Source organism: Anarhichas minor, unplaced genomic scaffold (genome assembly GCF_050575085.1).
Source record: "Anarhichas minor isolate MPS153535 unplaced genomic scaffold, ASM5057508v1 ptg000050l, whole genome shotgun sequence".
Taxonomy (NCBI): Eukaryota; Metazoa; Chordata; class Actinopteri; order Perciformes; family Anarhichadidae; genus Anarhichas; species Anarhichas minor.
The window spans coordinates 1,481,195-1,502,657 of NW_027466496.1; the positions used below are offsets into that span (position 1 = coordinate 1,481,195).

At 45.5% G+C, this 21,463-nt stretch overlaps 1 protein-coding gene across 1 annotated transcript; it reads right to left on the minus strand.

Moving 5' to 3' along the window:
- Positions 1-9,041: 9,041 nt before the first annotated feature.
- On the minus strand, positions 9,042-10,787 carry fzd8a (frizzled class receptor 8a). Its single transcript, XM_076112604.1, has one exon. It carries the CDS (start codon positions 10,785-10,787, stop codon positions 9,042-9,044), a length of 1,746 nt encoding a protein of 581 aa, XP_075968719.1.
- Between the last annotated feature and the right edge of the window lie 10,676 nt (positions 10,788-21,463).

Here is a 21,463-nt window from a genome sequence, read left to right on the forward strand (position 1 = left end):
GGCCTTCAGCGTCCTGTAACAAACCTCAACCTTGAGAAGATCTAAAAGAGAGCAGCCCACCTGTTTCTTCCCTCGTTAGCTTTTACCCCCACCTCCCCGGACACACTGTCCATAAACAAAGACAGGCCTTGACCTGTCCCATATATATATAACCCCACCCCTCACTCTATATGACACCACCATCTCTTTTGTGTTTGGGTCACTGGGGTCAAAGGCCATGGTTAGCCTTCAGGTCCTGTTCTTGGATGTTTGGGTGACCTTTTGGAATAAGTAGGTCAGGCTCAAATGAAAAGGCAAATAATCTGGCTGGGGTGGTGTTATCGGACTCATGGAATGGAATAGGATTCCTCCGTCAGAAGCGAAGGACACTATGAAGGACCCGAAAGCCGACATAGGCTCACAAAGCAATTATGCTCCCCCATAGGGGCTCTGTATTTATGGAGACGGCTTGTCACTCTATTTCAGGGCCTCGCGGGGCTTAGGAGGAATACAAGCCTCAACATACACCGTCACTAGAAATAGAGCACAGCGGAGCTCCGCAAAGGAGCAGTGTTGCCCGATATGTCCTCCCTGCTTGCGCTGGCTTTGGTTTCACCTTGATCAAAGCTCAGATTAATGTGGATCAGACACTCCCACTGTGACACTTGTCGATCACAGACAGTATACTGTGTACAGTTGGGTTGCTGTAGCGTTGAATTGACAATTTCCTTTGCTGAAATGTTTTTAGCAACCTGTCGGCCTATTTTCTTGAAATCTCTGGACTACCAAACACAGATGAGTGCGAGGAGACTCCCACAGTAAATCTTCACAGTTGCACCTGCCGCTCTATAGCTGAGGGGCCGGTCTCTGTGTAAATGGATAGCTCTTGATCTTCCTCCTCTTGTGGTCTCTTTGTAGGTGACAACAAAAGCTCCCTAGCCTCAAGTCTCACCTATCTACTGAGGGCTGCACCCTGACTGTCATACGGGTGACCACGGGGGGGGGGGCACAGCAGGTCTAATGGTGCCGCACCTCCTCCTACATGGACTCAGTTACACTTGTGAAGTCTGGGTAGAGTGTGTAACTTTTGGGTTATTGTTCATGTAAGAAGCTATAACTAAGTGACTTCCTAAATGATATGTTGCATTAAGTGATGTTTTTGTTGTAGTATCCGATGTACAAAAATGTAATAATCTATATGTTTTATGCTCACCTATTAATTCCTTTTATATTGCGATTTATTTCTGATTGAAAACCATCAGTGCCTAATTCTTAATGAAAGTCATATTCCCAAAACAATTTAGTTATCTTCCAATACAATATCAATTGAATTTATATACAGCTGTTTTATGTAACGTTTGTTTCTTTATAAATTAAAAAATTCTCCGATAGTTTGATCTCTTATGTTTCTATGTCTCATTGACTTTTGTCTGACAGTGAAGATTGTGTTACTTTTCAAAGCACTTGATTGTAACTGCTCTTGTTTGATCCAGTATGCTGCAGTTGCATCACCAATACCGTAGCTTGAAATCATGCTGCCCTCCAGTGACGCAAAATGTGACATGCTGCAATATATTAAATCCAACACCTCCAACACAGATTTTCACATGTGAATATGACACTTTCCTTCAATAAATCAGGTAGAGACACCTTTTTAAACATTTTGTTTTTTTAATTTGACTCAGCAAAAAAGGCTGAAGCCACCATGGCATTAGCTATTGCTGAACACTGTTCCATGCTGGCATGTGATCACATTGGGGAAGCATGTAAAGCTGCTTTCTCAGACTCCACCGCTGCTACTCACTTCAAAATGCACACAGGACAAAGTGCACGGAAATGATTAATGATGATTAATGATTAATTCTAGCACCGTACTTTCTAAAAAAGTTGGTCACAGATGTGGGTGACCAGCGTTTCAGCCTCCTCCTCGATGAGTCCACAGATGTAAGTGTTTCTAAGTATCTGGGGGTTGTGATAAGGTACTTTTTAATAACACCAAACACACAATTGTCTCAACATTTCTGGGGCTTGTTGAGTTGGAGGGAGGAGATGTCAGATCTATAGCCCGAGCTGTTGTGGCTTTCCTGGAGAAGGGACTCCTGGGGATAGGGCCTGACAATGCCTCCGTTATGACGGGGATTAACAATGGGGTCCATAAAGTGCTGAAGGAGGAGTATGGCCTCAAAGAGCTGGTTCTTATTCGCTGTGTGTGTCACTCTCTGCAGCTTGCTGTAAGTCATGCTTCCAATGACACCATCCCCCGTAGTGTGGAGTACTTGGTACGGGAGACTTATAACTGGTTTTCAATGTCTCCAAAGCGCAGGGAGGCCTACAAGGCCATATATGAGACCATCAACTGTGGGGAGAAACCCTAACAAATAACCAAGGTGTGTGCCACACGTTAGCTCTCCATTGAACCAGCGGTTTCACACATTTTGGACCAGTGGGAGGCACTTAAACTGCATTTCGCAGTCAAAGTATTACAGGCATTTTGGGAAAGACATAAAGTACCAAAGACAAGCTTTGGCTGGATAGGAGAAGCAACAGCAAGACGCCTAGGAGTCTCTGATATAGAGCTTTGCCCTACTGTCGTTAGGCCAATAACTCCTGTGTGGATGCTTAAAGAACCAGAGGTGGACATGGAGTTGCTGCAAATTAAGGTAAGACGTAAAAATACTGATTTAGTGAGTGAGTTCTATGAGTACACAGATAATATATACCCAGAGCATGTGCATGTTTTTACCGATGGATCAAAAGATCCAGCTGCAGACAGTACAGGATCTGCTGTTGCAGTTCCTAGTCACAAATTTGAAATATTTAAACGCACTTCGAATTTTTTAGCTGTGTATACAGTCCTAGAGTGGGTTGAACAACACAGACCAGGCAAAGTCCTTATTTGCAGTGACTCCATGTCTGCACTCGTTAGTCTGAAGTCCAATACTTGACAAGATCTGTTACTAAAAATAATGTCAAATCAAGTCTAGAGCAAAAGAACGAGGCACTGAAGTTGTATTTATATGGATGTAGGTATCAGAGGAAATGATAAAGTGGACAAACTAGCCAAACAAGCACTAAAGGAAATCAAAGTAGACGTATGTATCAAGTTATCCAAAGCAGAGGGAAAGAGCATCATCAGGAAAAATATCAACAAAGTATGGCAACAACATTGGGACCAGGAGACGAGGGGGAGACACCTACATTCAATTCAGAGTAAAGTGAGCAGTGTAAGATATAGGGGAGAAGAGGTCACAATATTACGATTAAGAATAGGGCCCAGCAATCTACGCAGCACACTACACATGATAGGAAAGCATCCAACCGGTCTCTGTGAGCACTGCCAGCCACCAGAAACTGTACAACACGTTATCACTTCCTGTATTAGACACAGCTCAGAAGGGAGGGGCATGCTGGGAGAAATGCAATTTTTTTTTAAATGTCTCAGGTCCCCGTATGTGTCTCGGAGATGGTCTGGCTCGTATAGAGCTCTTCCTCATCGTGGTGACTCTGCTGAGGAGGTTCAAGTTTGTCTGGCCGGAGGATGCAGGACAGCCAGACTACACCCCTGTCTACGGGGTCACTCTGTCCCCTAAACCCTACCGCATGAAGGTCCAACTCAGGGACACGCAGTAGTGCTCAGTAACGATACAACAAATACAATGAAAACGATATTTTCTTAAATTCAATAAGTTCTATCTGATGCTGTCCAGTCAGAGCTGTGAGAGAAGAGACTACGTCTGGTTCATGGCTCCCTCAAGTGGACAGAACCGGGTGTTTCATATAATAAAGTTTCTGCAGTACAGAACAGGCTGCTTTATGGGGAAAACATTAGTTAAGTTAGTGATAGTGGGCCACTTTGTTTCATCAGACTGATTGGAGGGATGCATGCAACATGGAGTAGTACACTGTAAATGGAATTTATATTTTCAACAAATTCTGATATCTTGGCTGAACATTATATTCAGTTTGATAGAGCGAACTGAACTTTGCCTGTGTACCAGGTGTGGTGTGACACTCATTTTCCAGCATAATAACGATAAACGATTTGTCCTCTTGCCTCATATTACATGTGACTTTCAGCATATTTTCCAAAATCTTTCCAAAATTGCAAGGAACTACTGTTTTCAATAAATAATATTTGAAATGCTAAAGGTTTGGTCATATTGTGTGTTAATCTCAGTAGCATCGCCCCTCTATTACTATAAACAGCAGCATCGCTCTCGCTCATCCTCCGATTGTTCTGCTGCTATTTATTTATTATCAGAACCGACACGTCACCCCCCCCCCCCCCCAATACGACCGAGCCCAGAGTGAATCTGGCAAAACACTCAGCGCTTCAGATGAAAGAAGTTTTCCTTTTGTGTACATGTCAGTGAAGGACTGAGGGAACACAGTGTTCTGCCGCTGTGTGTGTGGAGGTGGGGGGGCCCTTGGATTGGAAGAGGCAGCAGGGGGGCACTGTAAGGACTACTAAACCACAGGGGCATTGTTGCTGTGCCAACAGGGAGCCGGCAACTTCTGCTGATATCTCTGTGAGGCTCAGTCATGGCGCTAAAGTGAAGCATTTATTGGTTAAAAACTGCATCACTGGCTCATTTTTTTTTTTTTTACATTTTTTTTTAAACCTAATCTGCAAGAGCGTCGATGACGTCCGAGTCCCCTAAAAACTGTAACCACAGAGCCTGAACCCCTCTATTTTCCAACATCTGCCGTCTCAAGTGGCCAGTGTGCCTGAGCTGGAGGTCAGGAGCTCCAACACGAATGGAAATGGGTCACAGAAACCCGAGGTCACTGTTATGCTCCATGCATGGAAGAATGCACTCACGGAAACTTTTTAGTGCTATTGTTTATCTTCCACTGATGTAATCTGGAAAATAAAGAGGACTGATAGTAACTGGCATATTTATAAATCCTAATCACATGAGGGGGCTTTACATTTTGATGTACACGCTGTTAATGTCCACAGCTACAAGAATCTGTAAAGGAAACATTACATTTGACTTTTTTGGGGCACATTTTATTCTTAATACCCTTTTGAAGTCACGTCTCGTGCATTAAGAGTTAAAAATAAACAACCTTCTCCCAGATGTATCATAATGATCAATAGTATTATCAGGCATGGCCTGCCTATCATCCTCCCTACTCCCCTCTGTGTTTGCCTCCCATCAAACACTGCCATTAATATTTAATGTTGGGCCGTGTCAGAACGTTCCTCCCGACGCCACAAATGAGGCTTTAACATTTATATACGGGGGAAGGAGACAATTCAATCGGCTGCTTGGCAGATGGTCTTCTGGATTCATGCTCGGGTCGGAGGGATTTATTTATTACCAGAGTTGTTTAGGATGGAGCCACCATCGATGTGGCACCGATGAGGCCCGGTGAAAACAATTGTTTGTTCCGGGGCCATGAACAAGCCCTGATGAGATCAGATCAGGCATGTCCATAAAATACTACCTATAGTTAATTAAACTGAACCATAAAGTCATGACCTGGACTATTACCCGTTAAAACCCAGCCGTTCTGAGAAGGCCGACCCTGTCTGTGTGAAAGTTACCCTAATGGCACTCTCATACTTTCTCCTGTACACTGCAGCGAATTGGGTCGGTGACCCTTGTGGAGGAAACGGGCCGTTACCGGTTAATTACAATGTGTGTGCATGTAACGGTCGAGCCAGGACACGCCGCTTTAAGTGGCTGGACAGTTGGTTTGTGGAGCCAGGGTTATGTGTTTAGCGGTGACTGTCTGTTTTAAAATGTCTAATAAATGGTGTTAACAGCGGTCCTAACCTTTAACTTCGGTCATAAAGATCTCATTAAAAGTGGGCAACTTGAGAAGCGTTGTATAAAGAAGCTAATAGTACAAAGATCCATAGAAACCTCACAGGTCTGCCTGACACCCACTGGTACTCTCATTAGTAGTAGTAGTCACATTGCTATATTGTTATTACTAGTAGTTGTAATTGTTCCATTATTATTCTGCTTAATACTCATTATATGAATCATTTCTGTCATATGCATTGAATGTGTTGTAACTCTGTTATTCATTCTGTACACATGACATCTATCACACTTCTGTCCATCCTGTGAGAGGGATCCCTCTTCTGTTGCTCTCTAAGGTTTTCCTCCTTTTTTTCCCCCCCTGTTAAAGGTTTATTGGGGGAGTTCTTCCTGTACCGATGTGAGGGTCCCGGGACAGAGGATGTTGTATGTTTACAGATTGTAAAGCCCTCTGAGGCAAATGTGTGATTTTGGGCTACACTAAATAAATTGAATTGTAACTTTCAGTCAAGTTTAAGTGGGATTGTTCAGGTCTGGCTTCAGCAGACTATACGGTTATGTCCACACAAAAAGCCCTAAATCAAGCCAGTAGCTTAGATAATATATTTCCCTCACTGTTATGACATCAATGCCATTTTGGACATAAATGCGTGATTTTAAGTGCTACTCATCTATGGAGGCGCTATAATTAATTATTCTTATGTAACTCAAATACAAGATGAATTGATTCTGTTTTGAATGGTTTCGTCTATGAAAGTCAAAAATAGTGAAAACAAAATATCCATCCCACTTTCAAATGTCTGGTTTTTAAAAACTCCCAAAATATCCCACTTCCTTTAATATGATGATTAATTAAAGAAGCCAGTGCTCATATCTGAGACGCTGACACAAGGGAATATTTTATTGTGTGTCTTTTTTTCCATTTTTTCTGTTTGACAAATGGCTGAAATGATAAATCTATTAAAATAGTCGCTGATTATTTGATCGATCATTTCTCCAAACGTTATAGAAGTTTACACATTTAGAACAGCTTTGATGTTGCCATCTCTGTTTTTCTTGCTCACTGTCCTTCCCACTTATCACACCAACGTGTGTGTGGATCACACTAACATGAGAACATTTCATTGTTTTCTTTCTGAATCCATCCAGTCATGAACTTTTCCTTGTTGTGTGTGTGAGTACATGAGTATAGGAACGTCAAAGTTATCAGCACACACTTACTTCTGTGTTAGTTTGGGAGCCGAGACCTCGTCTAAACACTCCGAATCAAGAGCTAAACGAGGAGGCGTGTGGAGGTGTGCAGTTCTGCTTCTACCACTTGGTGGGGCTGCACATCAGTGTCGCTGCACACGCTCACTGAGGTTTTTGAGGTAAACACCAGAAAAAACACACAAGCTGCAGCAGTGAAGGCTATTTGATGGAACTATAACCGCAAATGATACAGAGAATGAACCTGCGTGCTAGATCTTTACCAAACAGACAGCAGTGCAATATTTACATTTCTTTTTTTTTAAATGAAGATTTCTCCCAAACTTGATCCGTACAAACTTTACACAAACACTCAGAACTGTTGATGAGCCACACGGAATGCTCAAGAAGCCGCTCTTTTTTGATCTTTAGAAACGTTTTGTTACAAATTCCATCTTTTGCTGACAGCGCTGATGCAAGATTTATGTGGCTGATTTACACTCCCAACAGATGCATGTCTGAAAAAGAATCTTTTTTTTTTTTTTTTTGGAGGTGCACGTCTACAGTCTGAGTGTAAAGGAATAAAGCAGTAACAAAGCAGTCACTACAAAGCCCACTGTCACCATTGACCTGCAAATCAAAAGCATTTCTTCGCTGGGTTACAGTGTATCATCTTATGCCAGCGCATTGGGTTAATTGGGACCGAACCAGATACATTTGTAGCGACAAAAAAAAAGGCCTCGATTAGGGGGCCCTAAGATGTGAGATCATGTGAACAGACCACCTGTGGGGCTTTCATTGCTATTTCAATATCATTCATGTCAAGGCCCCTGCACTCGCTGACACAGCTTGAGCCGAGGGAGAAGATGTTTCAATTCAGGCCCTGCGAAAAAAAAGAGAAGAAGAAGAAGAAGAAAAAAACTAAACACAAGACGCAGGGGCTCTGGCAGGTTTCAGCTCTGACAAACCCAGAAAAGCGAAGGGGGTTCCAAAATGCTCTTTCAATTGTAGGGACGTCCATCAAAGCATCCAAATGGGGACGTTTAGGGGGAACCTTGGCACATCAGACAGACACTCCTAATACACACCACCTTTATTCTCGGCTGTTAAAAAAAGAAAGATCAAAGTTTCTGCAGATGAAAAGGGTCCCTTCCCTGCATTTATACCCCCATTCACCCACTCCCTCTTTTGCTAAATTAAGAAAGAAGCGGGCTTCGGCAGGCATGTGAAGAGGCCTTCAACAATTATGGAGATGCTCCAACTCAACCCCTGCCTCTAATTACCGGTCTCTGATGGTTAAAAAAAGGGCTTCCTTTTTAGCCGAGGGGGCTCTCAGAAAGCCGCCGTCGTCAACACGGTGACCACACCACAAAACAATCTGCCTTGACAACCTCCTTGGCACATTGGGGTGGGGGGGGGGGGGGGGGGAAGAAACACTGCAAATGTTCACAGGAAGTTGAGATTTATCAAAAAAATGTTTTATTGTCAAAATAAAGCTCATATTTGCTTTTCTCACAAAAAGAGACATCTACACTTTGTACATATTTACAATAGCTTATAAAGTTTTCTTTTATACACAAATGTACACGGTTTTTCTTTCTTCTTACAGAACTTTTATATAAATACATTTTTAAAAAAATTACAAAATGAACGACCCGTAAAAACAACAACACTTGGGCACTATTAAGGCTTAATTTAAACCATCTTTGATGTGATTGGATGATACAATGTTAACTGGCACTGTGTAGGTAAAAAACGGCATTGAGGACCCAGATGCTCTTTGTGTGAAGCTACTTAGGAGCAAACCTGTCTCTCTATATGGCGAGTTGTGCCAAAGGTTTGTGTGCACCTCTAATCCATACAAACAGGGAGGAATCGAACCTGTGTGAATGCCAGGGACATTGTTTCAGCCAGCTCTCCCCACAGAGGTGTGTGGATGTTTGGGGGAATGAGAGAGAGGGAAGGGGGGGGGGGGGGGGGGGGTCACCTCAGCAGCAGTTCATTACTATGCAAATTGCTTAAGACAGGGAGTGATGGGTTATCTCCCAAACAATTAGCAGTCCTCATAAGCTGCCCCCCCCCCCCCCCATCCCTCATTCAAACCTGGGATAATGGCATCTGCTTGGGGCAAGACACGGAGCTGGCCGTGCCTGACCTCCACGTCAGCCCGGTGCTCACGTCGCTGTACATGGAGCCGCTGGTGCCCTTGCTGCCCCAGCAGCACCGGGTACAAAAAGTCCTCCACGAGTCCAACGTTTTCCCGGACCAGATCCACACCCCGGACGTGATGCCCACCAGAAGGCACATAAAGTACTTCAACATGAAAACGGCGTAGTCCGGGCTGCTGCGGTCCCGCTCCAGCAAGCAGTTGGAGCAGTTGTGCGTGATCTCCCAGCTCTGCCGGTTGTGCTGCTCGTAAAAGTAGCACGCGACTATGATGGTGGCCGGCACCGTGTAGAGCACCGTGAAGATCCCGATCCGAATCATCAACTTCTCCAGCTTGTCCGTCTTGGTGCCGCCTTGCTTAATGACGCTGCGGATCCGGAACAGGGACACGAACCCGGCCAGGAGGAACATGGTGCCGATGAATAAATAAATCACCAGAGGGGCCAGCACGAAGCCCCGCAGGTTGTCCAGGTTCTGGTTCCCCACGTAGCAGATGCCGGCCACCGAGTCCCCGTCCACGGAGCTCAGCGCCAGCACCGCGATGGACTTCATGCTGGGGATGAGCCAGGCGGCCAGGTGGAAGTACTGGGAGTAGCTGGCGATCGCCTCGTTGCCCCACTTCATCCCGGCCGCGAGGAACCAGGTCAGAGACAGGATGACCCACCAGATGGAGCTGGCCATGCCGAAGAAGTAGATGAGGAGGAAGACCACGGTGCAGAGCGCCGGGCCGGTGGTCTCGTAGTGGATGTGCTCCAGATCAAACTCCCGGTTGCACGCCACTTTCTCGTGCCCGGCGATCAGTCGGACGATGTAGCCGACGGACACGAACATGTAACAGGCGGAGAGGAAGATGATGGGTCGCTCCGGATACTTGAACCGCTCCATGTCGATGAGGAAAGTGGCGACGGTGGCGAAAGTTGACACGAAGCACAACACGGACCAGAGTCCTATCCAAAAGGCGGTGAACGCTCTCTCGTCGTGCGTAAAGTACGGGTTGTGGCACGGCATGGCACAGTTGGTGATCTGTCCCGTTTTGACGCGGTTGTAGAGCGGGTGACGGTCCGTGTTTACCGGCACCATGGGCTCCAAACACTTGCACCCCGGCTCACACGGGGAGGCGGGCGGCTTGTATTTCCCAGGCGCGCCGGGTCGGCTCGGCTTATTTTTAGGGGGGCTGTTACCCTTGGAGGGGTTGTTGGTGGGTTTGGAGAGGACGGGGGACACGGTGGTGGAGTCGGTTCTGTTGTAGTCCATGCACAGAGTGTCGGGGTTGCCTTGCATCGGCAGCAGGTCGCACTTCATCCTGTCTGGCCAGGGGAAGCCGTACTGCCTCATGAGGGGCGCGCAGCCAGCCCGGGCTCTCTCACACACGCTCCGGCACGGCGGCAGAGGTTTCTTATAGTCCTCCAGGCAGATCGGGGTGTACATGCTGCACAGGAAAAACTTCAGGTCCGGCGAACACTGGATCTCCACCAGAGGCCAGAACTGGTGCACCTCCAGTCCAGCCTCGTCCTGCGTGTCGTGGTTGAACTGGTTGGGCATGTAGGTGTAGTTGTAGCCGATCCCCTTACACAGGGGCACGGCTATCTCCTGGCAGGTGATCTCCTTGGCCGTGGTGCAGCTGGATCGGGGCAGGAGAGCGAGCGAGAGGAGCAGGTAAACCCCAAACAGGTCCATCCCTCCGGCGCGTCGTGTCCCCCCCCCTTCTTCTGCTCTGGTACCGATAAATCCTCTCCGCCGTCTGCTTTCGCCTCCGGTCCGGTTAGACGTTGCGCAGCGAGCCCATCTCGCTTCTCTCGGGATCCTGCACGGAGTTGCAAGCAATGTGCAAGCCGTGTTTACTTTCAGCTGAGGAGGAGGAGGAGGAGGAAGAGGAGGAGGAGGAGGAGAGAATACAGCCTTCAGGGCGGCGAGCAGTCAAGATGGCTGAGAGGAGAATCCACCTTCTTCTGGAAACTGCTTTCAGTATCCTCAGACAGTCTGATATTAAAAAAACAACCCACGTGCTGCTGCTGTCCGATCGCTGCAAACGGGAAAAGGTGGGCCTCGTTTCTTTCTCCGAAAAAACCACAGCGACTACATCCAGTCGGCTTGTCCCACCTCAGCCCTGGTTCCCATACAAATCAACGGCTGGGGGACGAAGCGGTGCCAATATATACCAGAGGCATCACAAGCCACACCCTCAGAGCCGCTCCTCCAATCACAGAGCGGCGGGAGGGGAGGGAGGGCGGTGCTTTCCAGCAGTCCATCAAGTGTTTCACCCTAAAAAGATGCATTTGCTACATTCTCATCACACTGTAGTTTTAGCAGCGTGTCTTGTCGGTGACAGTGGGCTGCAGGACGCTGCATGTGCGGAAAAGTATTGCGCATCATGTCACCCCCCCCCCAGAGACCGAAATACTTTTTTTTTTCCGTTCATAACACATTTTCATAAAAGTGCAGATTATAGGCAGCGTGTTCATGATAACATGTCAAGCCCAGAGCCATGGCTCCATTAAAACTATCATATCATATGCAACTATAATAAACCCTGTAATGAATCCCCCCCCCACAAAACCTATTTCAAATAGCAAAAGTATCATTTTTAACATCATAATCATAATAATATGAAGTAATTATAGAGACATATGAAGTATAGACCAGACGCGCGCTGTTAAAAGTAAAAACCTACTATTTCCTTAATGTTGCTCAACGACTGAACTCTGTGTTCACCGTTTTGTAACTTCCTTTAACACTCAGTCCTCAGTGTGACAACACTGGCAGAGAGAGGATGCGTCTAGCTGCAGATGATAGTGTGTGTGTGTGTGTGTGTGTGTGAGAGAGAGAGAGAGAGAGAGAGAGAGAGGGAACGGTTTGGTAAATTGGCTAATTTGCGCATGATAAGACTACCCAGGGAGCTGTCTGTCCTTGTGAAAGGCCTGTTTTATTTTTTAAATGAGGTGCTAATGTTTCGTTTAACGCTCGCACGGAGCTCCGCGGGAGGCGTAATTGCGCGAGGCAAAGCTCGAGCAGCACAGCGCACCGAGACGGCGGCAGAGCGCTCATATCAGTGGTAACGCGCTCACACTGTCTGGGGATCTCGGCTGTTATTTGACATCTCATTGTAGTTTGTTTTTGCTAATGTCTGATATTGATCTTTAAAGTCTGTATAGGAATGTGCTGCAAAGTGTGCTTGTGTTATTCTAAAGGCATCTCTGTCTCCTGGTAGATACATTTTTTTGTACTCAAGTGCAATTGTGAGGTACTTTATTTACATTTGTCACATTTTTGGTACTCCATACTTTTACTCTACTATATTTTAGAGGGAGATATTGTACTTTTTTTCCTCTCCACTATATTTATCCAGCAGCTACTTTATGATGACGTTTCACACACACAAAATGATGCTTTGCTACACATTAAAGTGCCTAAAATGTCAGGTGGTCGGCCTTAAATTCACCCTAACCTGCTACAAAATTAAACTCCATGGCAAACATTCTTTCTTACATATGAATGAATAGTAGTGTGCTTGGTATTGATACTTATTTTTATTTATCTAATGTCCCTCCTAACACAAATACTAAAATGCTTTCATACATGTGCAGCTCTTATAACTACTGGACTTTGCTTGAAATATTGCACATATAATAATAATAATACTGCTCCTTATTTGACCCCAGAGGGTGAACTTAGAATAAGTTACACCTAATTATCTTTCTGTGACACAAAATAAGTTATTTTTTTCATTCCTAAAACACTCAATAAACTCGTAAAAGATGTCCAACTGATATTTTCTTGCAGTGAGAATAACTATTTTCATCATCGCAGGCTGTCCAAGGACGCAAACCCATGCAGCTCCTGCTAAAATGAGGCATGAGAAAGCCAACATGTGATCGGCACATCTGTCCGAAACTCGATATTCACTCCGCCAACAAGAGGGATGTGTTTTTTTGAATGGGCATTTTGTCCTCTGCCGTGCACGCACATGCATGCGCACACTCTCTCACACACACACACACACACACACACACAGTTTAGGTGCTAGGAGGCCGATGTGTGGTCTTACAGTGCAGGGCATCTTCCTGTTTCCCATCCAATCAAAATGCAATGTTGTGTGCTGGTGTTTAAGTTGACTTGTACTGCATTTGGAGCGGAGCCAGGTCTTGTGAAACAGCCTCGACCCACGGAGCGAATGAAATAACCAGGAGAACCCAGATTGATTAAGTGAGTCGCCGGTATGAGATAACAAGGAAGGAGCTCTGCTAATGGCTGTTTGCTTTTGATTACGGGACAAGGGTTCGGCTACAGCCGGGGCCTTGGAGTTGGAGTGAGTGCATGTTTGTGCACAGGGTGGACGGTGTGATATTTTCCTCAAAAACATACCCCTGGCGTTTGGGATGAGTGAGAAAAAGGACACGTAATGAGAAGGGAGTGAGGGCAAGGCAGTGGTCAAAGTGTGAGAGCGATGGAGGGAGGGTGAGGGGAGGGTCCGTTCTACAGTACAGTGATAGCGGTTTACGACTAGGAAATCCACTCACCTCCTGTTTGCAACGCAGAGCTGCACACTGTGAAAAAATATCCCCCCAGACCAAAGCCTGAAGGAAACACTCTGTGACCAATGAATAAAACCCGGAATCACGTCGGGATCCGAAGTCAATGTGTTCAATTTAAAGCCCAATTCTGTCTGTCGACAATCAAGTGCTCCAGACTGAAGAAAAGGAAAGGCCCATCAAGTGTGACTGCTTGCCAGTTCCTGGACTTACCTCCGAGATGGCGAGACGAAGATATGCTAATTCAACTTTATCTTGTGAAGGAAAAGCTTCGAGGAGATTTAGCCAATCTGCTGGACACAATTCCAAGAGCCTCGGTGGCATTTAGCGGGCTCGCGCTAACCCGGGGGCCGCTTGTTAAGACTTCATTAGCTGTGTTTGCTCAGGCCTCTTCTCTCCAAAGAGGTGGAGGAGGGCTCCCCAGGCTCCCAGACTCAGCCCCACTATAGACACTCCATATGGGACTTGTTTGCTCACGGCTGCCCTGGTAATCACTTTCAGGTGGAGCTGGAGGAGACGGAGCAAGGCTGAGGGGATTTTGGGGAGAGCTGGAACCCGCCTCCCCCCTCACTAGCCCCAGCCCCCGCCGGCAACCTCCTTTTCCACCACGGTTCTCCTGAGGTGACGGAGCGTGGAGCGTGTACCCTGTGAATTAGCTCACCTAGGGCCCATTACCTTAACAAACACAGCCAGCCCCTCCAATCAGCCTACTGCTGGGAGGACAGGCGGCCCCTGTAAATCCTCCCTTACAGCCGCTGTCCCTCTCTGTGAGACCAGGGAGGACCTGTGTGTGTGTCTATGTAGAGTAAAAACTATAAAACCAAGTGAGACAATTGAGTCTTGTCTCGAAGCAGCACAAAGCAGCTTTACTGATAGCAAGAGTTGGCTGCTTGAGAAAATTCACTTCACTACCCAGAGCACCAAACTGAAAGGGATCAACTATTGAAAGTGGTCCTGTTTTCTAATGAGACACTTTCTGCAAGGTTTATAACAGTTGCTTACTTATTTAGTGGTCTATAAACCATTTATAAGCAATTAATAATAACTTTTGGGTTGCCAGGTTGTTAATTCCCCTTTGGTTTGTTTGAGCACTCCATCTATTGATTACATATTATTATATATTACTGCAGACTAATTGGCTATAACCCATGGGTGTTTACTAAAAGATTAACAACATTTTCTCTCTGTTCAACACAAACCATTCATCTTCAAATTTGACTTTTTAAGAAAAACTAAAAAAACACTGAAGGATTATGTGTTTGGAAAATGATCCTTCTTCTTTTGCTCTATAACTCCTTAAAAACCTATTGGATCATCTGAAAAAATACTGAAAAACATGGCTGTTGTTAGCTCAGGTAAATTCAATTTTTTTTTGTCAAAAACAACCATAAAAGTGACATTGACGCTAGATTCAGGAGGCCTTACAGACCCCCATATGAGGAGAAGGCCAGGTAGTAGCCATGACAAGTCACAGAAACAAGTCGAGAAAAGACCCCAAAAATAAAGAAAGGACCACAACAAGCCACGGGAGGCCCAGAAAAGGAAAAAGAAGAGCGCTGGTCATTGATTATTTGACCTGCGTGTCTCTAACACCTGGCCTGTCATCACCAAAGGGAGATCCAAGGGAGGAATGACACAAGGAGATCAACAGTGAGAGGAGATGGAGTTCAATTAGGAAAAAAAAAGCTTCAACATTGACCACAGATTGAGTTTTTCCATCCAAAGACAACACTTCGTTCACGAGAAAACCCTCTCGACCCCTAAGCCTTGCTGCCTTGAGGAGCCCTGCTCGTCTGGCTCCAAACAGCTGGCACAGAATGAGATGGAGGTTCAGCGAATGTTGGCCTTCAATACTCTGAGCGAGATGCTGTTGCCTATTTTTGGAGATTCATTGGACTTTTTGCATTCTTTCTTCCAGCCTTATTTTTTCTAGAATACGAGGAGGTTGTGAGTAGAACAGCGATAGGGATAATAGGATAGTTTGAATAGTTCTGTATTAATTGCATTTATAACATTGGATTGATGTTACTGATGTAAAAGTTAAAGGCTTTCCCTAAAGAATAACGTTGCCTCTACTCAGCTAAGCCAGGTCTATAAACAAAGGCTCTTGTCACTTGGTCCAGACTCAAAAAGTGACATTTCATTAGCAGCAAAAGCTATTTGCAATTTAAATACTCTCCAGCAGCTATATCAAATGTTACTATTTTAGAAGGGTACTAAAGTATTTTCACATTGTATCTGTAAGTTCAGGCCACTAAAGCTCCTCTCCCACTGGACAAAAAACCCTCCGACGTCTGGCTTTTGTTTTCAGTGGAAAAGGTTACAATGGGAATTCATTCCCGGGACAAAGGGCTCCACAGAAGTTAGCATTTATCTGCTCAAACTTTGATTGGCAGTGATGGAAACATGACACCTAGGTGAATGCGCTAATTTAAACCCCTTTTTTTGATTTGAAAAATTTTGAAAAATTATTATAATTTGTTAACGTACAAAACATAACATTAATATGCGCTCCTCAAAGCCACCAGACTCCAGTCAAACAATAGCAATTTTACCTTGATTTACCTGATTGTCGTAAAAAACATGTCCTCCAAACTGGACAGAAACCCAATAAAACTCAGCAAAACCGTCTTTGTTAGTTTTTTACACTGTTCCAATAATCACTAACTCTGGTTTGACAGTTTGAAAAAGAGACTGAATAAGTAGTAAAAAAAAGTAACCACCCGAACATTTTCTCTGTTTACTAAACCTGCTTCCGGTGCCGACCGGCGCATCCGCGATGTTGAACGTGACACACCAGAACAAATAAACAGAAAGGCATACTGGTCTACTGGCAACGGGAAAGGAGTCCATCGTCTATTTTTAGCTGGTTTTCTCGTGCTTCAAAAAAACCTGCGTACGTGACAATTGTGGTGGAAAATAAAAGGTGCTGGTGAGAAGGCAGTGTGGAAGAAGAAAGTTCAAAGTTGGATGAATCACCTTCACTCCTGTCTATTCTGATTAGAAGCTTTTCTTTAATGTGAGGGCTGGTCTGGTTTTCACAGAACGGTGACAAAATGACAAAATGGAAAGGTTCGAAAGTGACACCCAAACTTCCCTTTACCTCCATCTTATTATGAACTATATCTGTGTGCCTGAGCGAGCAACTCTTATAATTTGGTTCGACCAACCCTTTACTGCTGATAATACACTGCATTGCTCATGAATACCATGCGTAGTGCAGCTTTAATCCTGTGAGAAGACATTTCGTTTTAAACTTCTCCTCATGTAAACAGTGAAAGTGAATACAAGTTGCTAAGCGGCAATGTGAACCTGTCACATAATGACACAAACATCTGTAGGATGGGTTACACCTCAAATCTGGAGAAAAGCAGATCCGCTTTTTGATCACGGAGCTCATTAAAAACAACAACATTGCCTCCATGAGGAAAATCTGCACCATTCTCCTGCAGCCAAAGAACTGACTGTCTTTGGCTGCCGTCCCCGAGCCAAGTGTGTGCGTGTTATCGAGTGATTGTTTGGATTTTTCAGCCATCCGATGCCACAAGAATCTGGCCAGTCAGCAGAGGTCTGCTTTTGGCCGCTATGACGCCTGCTACTTGACACTCCCGAAAGATTTATCTCCCCTCTTGTAAAACAGCATGTGACTTGTTCTCTCTGTCCAGAAAGGTAAGTGAGACTACAGAGATTTCTCCCACTCAGGAAACACACACACACACATACACACAAGCCCATATAATAGTGGGAACTGATTTTTTTAACCCCTACGTGTAACCGGAGATGAGGCCTGCGTGCCTGGAACGACACATGGACGGCACTTAAGCAGGTAGACTTACCATCTGGTTCCAACACATGGGGTGGAACACTTGTCTTTGGATCCTGAAGGTAGTGATTTCATTTTTTTCGTGCTCTGCTGCCCGTCGTCGTTGTAGCACACAGCGGTGGGATGTTGTGGAGGGGTCTGCCCGGTTGCGTCAGTGCCGGTTCCGACCAGACTGTGGAGGGGTCGCATTAGTTTCCACAGGGATTCATGCAGCCTTTAGAGGCATCCTCTACCTGTACTCCTTTAACGTAATGTCTCTTAATGTCGACTGCCATCAGTTAAAAATCCTTTATTTAGATCTTACATTGTCAGCTAGGACTCTTGGGATGTCTATTTAGTTCTATCACAGAGTAATAATGAATTGGCACACGTTCCTAAACTCCTAATCTGCAGATTTCACGAACATCAGACATTTTCTGTCGGGAGATTTAGTTCTAGTGTGGTGTCACAGATTAAAAAGGAGCTACAGTATGATTAAAACATATTGAGTTGTTATGCATTTCATCCATAGTGTGAGTGAGATGAAATAGTCGTCAGTGTGCTGTCTGTAGGACCCCTTTGTGTCCTCCAGTACCTCCTGGAGGACACTGGGTTGACTCGTAATTGTAAAAGCCAAAGTTACATCTTGCGTTGTCCGTGAGGATCCGCATGATGTCAATTTTGTCATCAGAGTGTACGCATAGTTTCTGCGCATACGACGATGCACCGGCAATTTGTTGTGACCGTGTTGACCTGTCCGGAATTGTCCGTGCAGCCTCTACGCTACAGTGATAGTGTAGAGATCTACTGGGCATGTGCGGAACAGGTCCTCAAAGTGGGCCAGTATAAACTGAACTACTACGCGTCCATGTTGTCCGCGCTAGTCTGCGTGCATGTCCGTTTTGGAGTATAACCCAGGTCTTAGCGCCACACAGCGTTTGCAGATGAATGTGCAGCTAGTTTGGTTAGCCAGCATGTTACCCTGAAGGTAGATCCCTATGCAGTTAGCAACGATAGCTAATCTTATGATGCGAATAAAAGGTCCAGTCTAATATGGGTTAGACTGAGTTGTGCTGTCATTGTAACAACAAGCACAAATTGTCATTTTACACAGAATAAACAATTTAGATTATAACGTGTGCCCCGTTACACAATAAGCTAGTTCCCTCTGATGCTAAGCTAAGCTAACAGGCTGCTGTCTTTAGCTCCATATTTAACAGACAGATTTGAGAGCAGAACTTGTCTTCTTACTCTCGGCAAGACAAAGAAAAAACGAGCCCAGAGATTTTAGAAACGTCCGTGGAATCATGTACTGTACACCCTTCATGTTTTCCCTTCCCCACTTATCCCCTCTTTAGCACCGTCTCCCTCCTTACCTCCCACTGCCTCTGTGTGTGGCGCTCTGTGAAACAGATGGCGAGGGCAAGGATGACCGCCAGACAGAAGGAGGGAGAGAGAGCGAGAGGCGGAAAACGACATGGTAGGGAAGTGGGAAACCATATCCAGAGGGTGAGAGACGGAGATGCAGCGAGGTAGCAGATGTGTAAAACACAAACGACCTTGTGGAGTTTGTGTCTCGTTCTTGGCTGGCTCCGATCAAACCCCCCCCCGATCGCTCTCACTGTGCACATCAGAGGCGGAGCGACGCCTCTGGTGAGCTACCCTGTTTATCCTATACTGCTCATTAGCAGTCGATTATGGCATGTTGATTTATGTAAACACGGGCATTACCTTCAGTATTAATCTAGCCTTAACACTGGGTTTGCATTTACATTTTTTATGTTATTCAACCTTTATTTAACCAGACATCAACAAGTCATTGAGAATAAATTCCTGTTTACAGTGGCGGCATATAGGCCACACAGACTTTATTTGTGGAGCAGGTCCAGGATGTTATTTGAAGCTCTTTGGCAAACATCTGCGACAAGCTGGGTGCATAAGGAGACTCTTGGGCGGGTGATGATTGTGTAAATGTATGTGTGAGGGAAAACTCCCCAAGACCAAATAGTGGGACACTGATGACCTTATCTGTTACATGCCCCCCCCTAGAACACCCCCCGCATCTCGTCAAGCTTCACCCACCCCCTTCATATAAACTCCGACAGCCATGTCGTTTCCAGCTAAATAATTGATACGAATTGATAATGAACATGGTGGTTACCCACATAGCACACTAACACATCGCCTTACACTGTAATGTCATGTGCACACTGTCAGCATCAGCAGCGGCGGTGCCTGGGCTTGACATTAGTTCTTGACTTTTACTTTAGTGTACCATATGAAGAAATGTAGCAAACATGTCGAGGGAAATGTAATGAATGTGGACACCTGCGTGTCTCCATTGATGCTTATATTTTTTGATTGGAGCCACTGGACACTCGCGGTAGCCCTCCCAGGCAAAATTAAAGACCATCTTAGCTCAAGGGTCAAAGAAAAACCACTCTATACCCACCACCGATGGTAAATTTAGAGTAATTTGTGATGTAAACTTCACAAATGTGAGTCCCACAGTATGCTAACCTTCGTCCTCTATGTCCTCAGAATAATTGCATTCTGATTACCTGTCACACAGGAAATGCATCCACACGATTAATGTTGTTTTGGATTCAATGGCCGCGCCTTTCCATCCACTCCCGATCTAACTGTGCAATGTGGAACAGCACGGCGAGATAAAAGCGCCCTATTGACACTCTCCTCCACATTACGGGGGCCTCCAGTCCAGCAAACGGTAATTGGATCAATTGAAATCAGCGTGTTGCTGAAATGAGGTTAGCAGGCTTCACTGAGCCCCTTTGAGGCCACTTTGTTTTATTTTCACTGATTGCATCAGGCAGGTAAGGCACAGCGCAGCAATGCTTCGACTCTCCAGCTGGTGATGTTATCTCCCCCACCTCCATGTAGACGGAGGACGTCTTTATCAGCCAATGACACCATTAAGATTGGCATCTCCAGACAATGCAAGTGTGCTTAGTAGGCTGCTAAACTAATTGTGCAATCAGGCAGGACAAACAAGAGGGCTGTGACCACATTCTTACTGAGCCTTTACACTGACCTGCTATTTCAGCTAATGAGTTTTGTTAATCTGTACCATCAATGACTGTCATCTCGTAGAGTCTTATATTTGACATGCAACCACTTGTCAAAGTCAGCACAGTCTGGTATTTTCATAGGTCTACTAATATATATATAAAGTCTGGTATAGCTCTTTAGGTGTGTGTGTGTGTGTTAAGGGTAGTTTCGGGCCACGTATCGCAACCCCCGAATGCAAGATAATGGCTGCATGGAAACTAATAGATTCCCTGTGTCAAGGGAAAAAGGGAAGGGAAAATGTGAGGAAGTAGAACTCTGGATGAATCCGAGTACTTTTTAATGTGCCGGGAAAGACGTACAAAGGTGAACGGAGCACGAGAGGTTGAGGAGCGGAGGCACTGCTGTGGACGGGAGAGCCTCTCCTGAGCTGCGCCGTATGATGTCTGATTGACAGGCTACACGCTAAGCTCACCTGAGCCTCTGACCTCTCTTTTTTTATTTTTACATCTCTCTGTCACTCTTCTCCTGCCTCCTTTTTTTCTGAAAGCGGGAGAAAACCGAGGAGGGCCAAGATCCAGTGTGGAATGGCTTCAGGCTGCGACCTGCTCTAAGGGAGGAGGGGGGGTCACCGGGAAACAAAGGCCATTCAGGTAAACCGCTCTGAGCGAGGCCTGAAACAGACAGGCTCCCAGTGCGGATAACACCGAGGCTAATGTGCTAGCGTTTGCACAGTCAACGCCACCAGACTCGGCTGCAGTGAGTGCTCAGGGTGTGTGAGGTGTGTGGCTGGTTTCAATCGGTAGAAGAGAAGGGAAAACATACACACAGACAGGTGAGTAAACACAATGCTCTGAAAGCCCCAACTGAACATTCCTGAAATGACTACGCCGGTGTTGAAAATATTCCACAGAGAAGTAGTAATCCTCTTTATGGCGGCTAATCTTGGGCAAATTCAGAACTTACAAACCACATAAGAGGACTTGAAAAGTCCC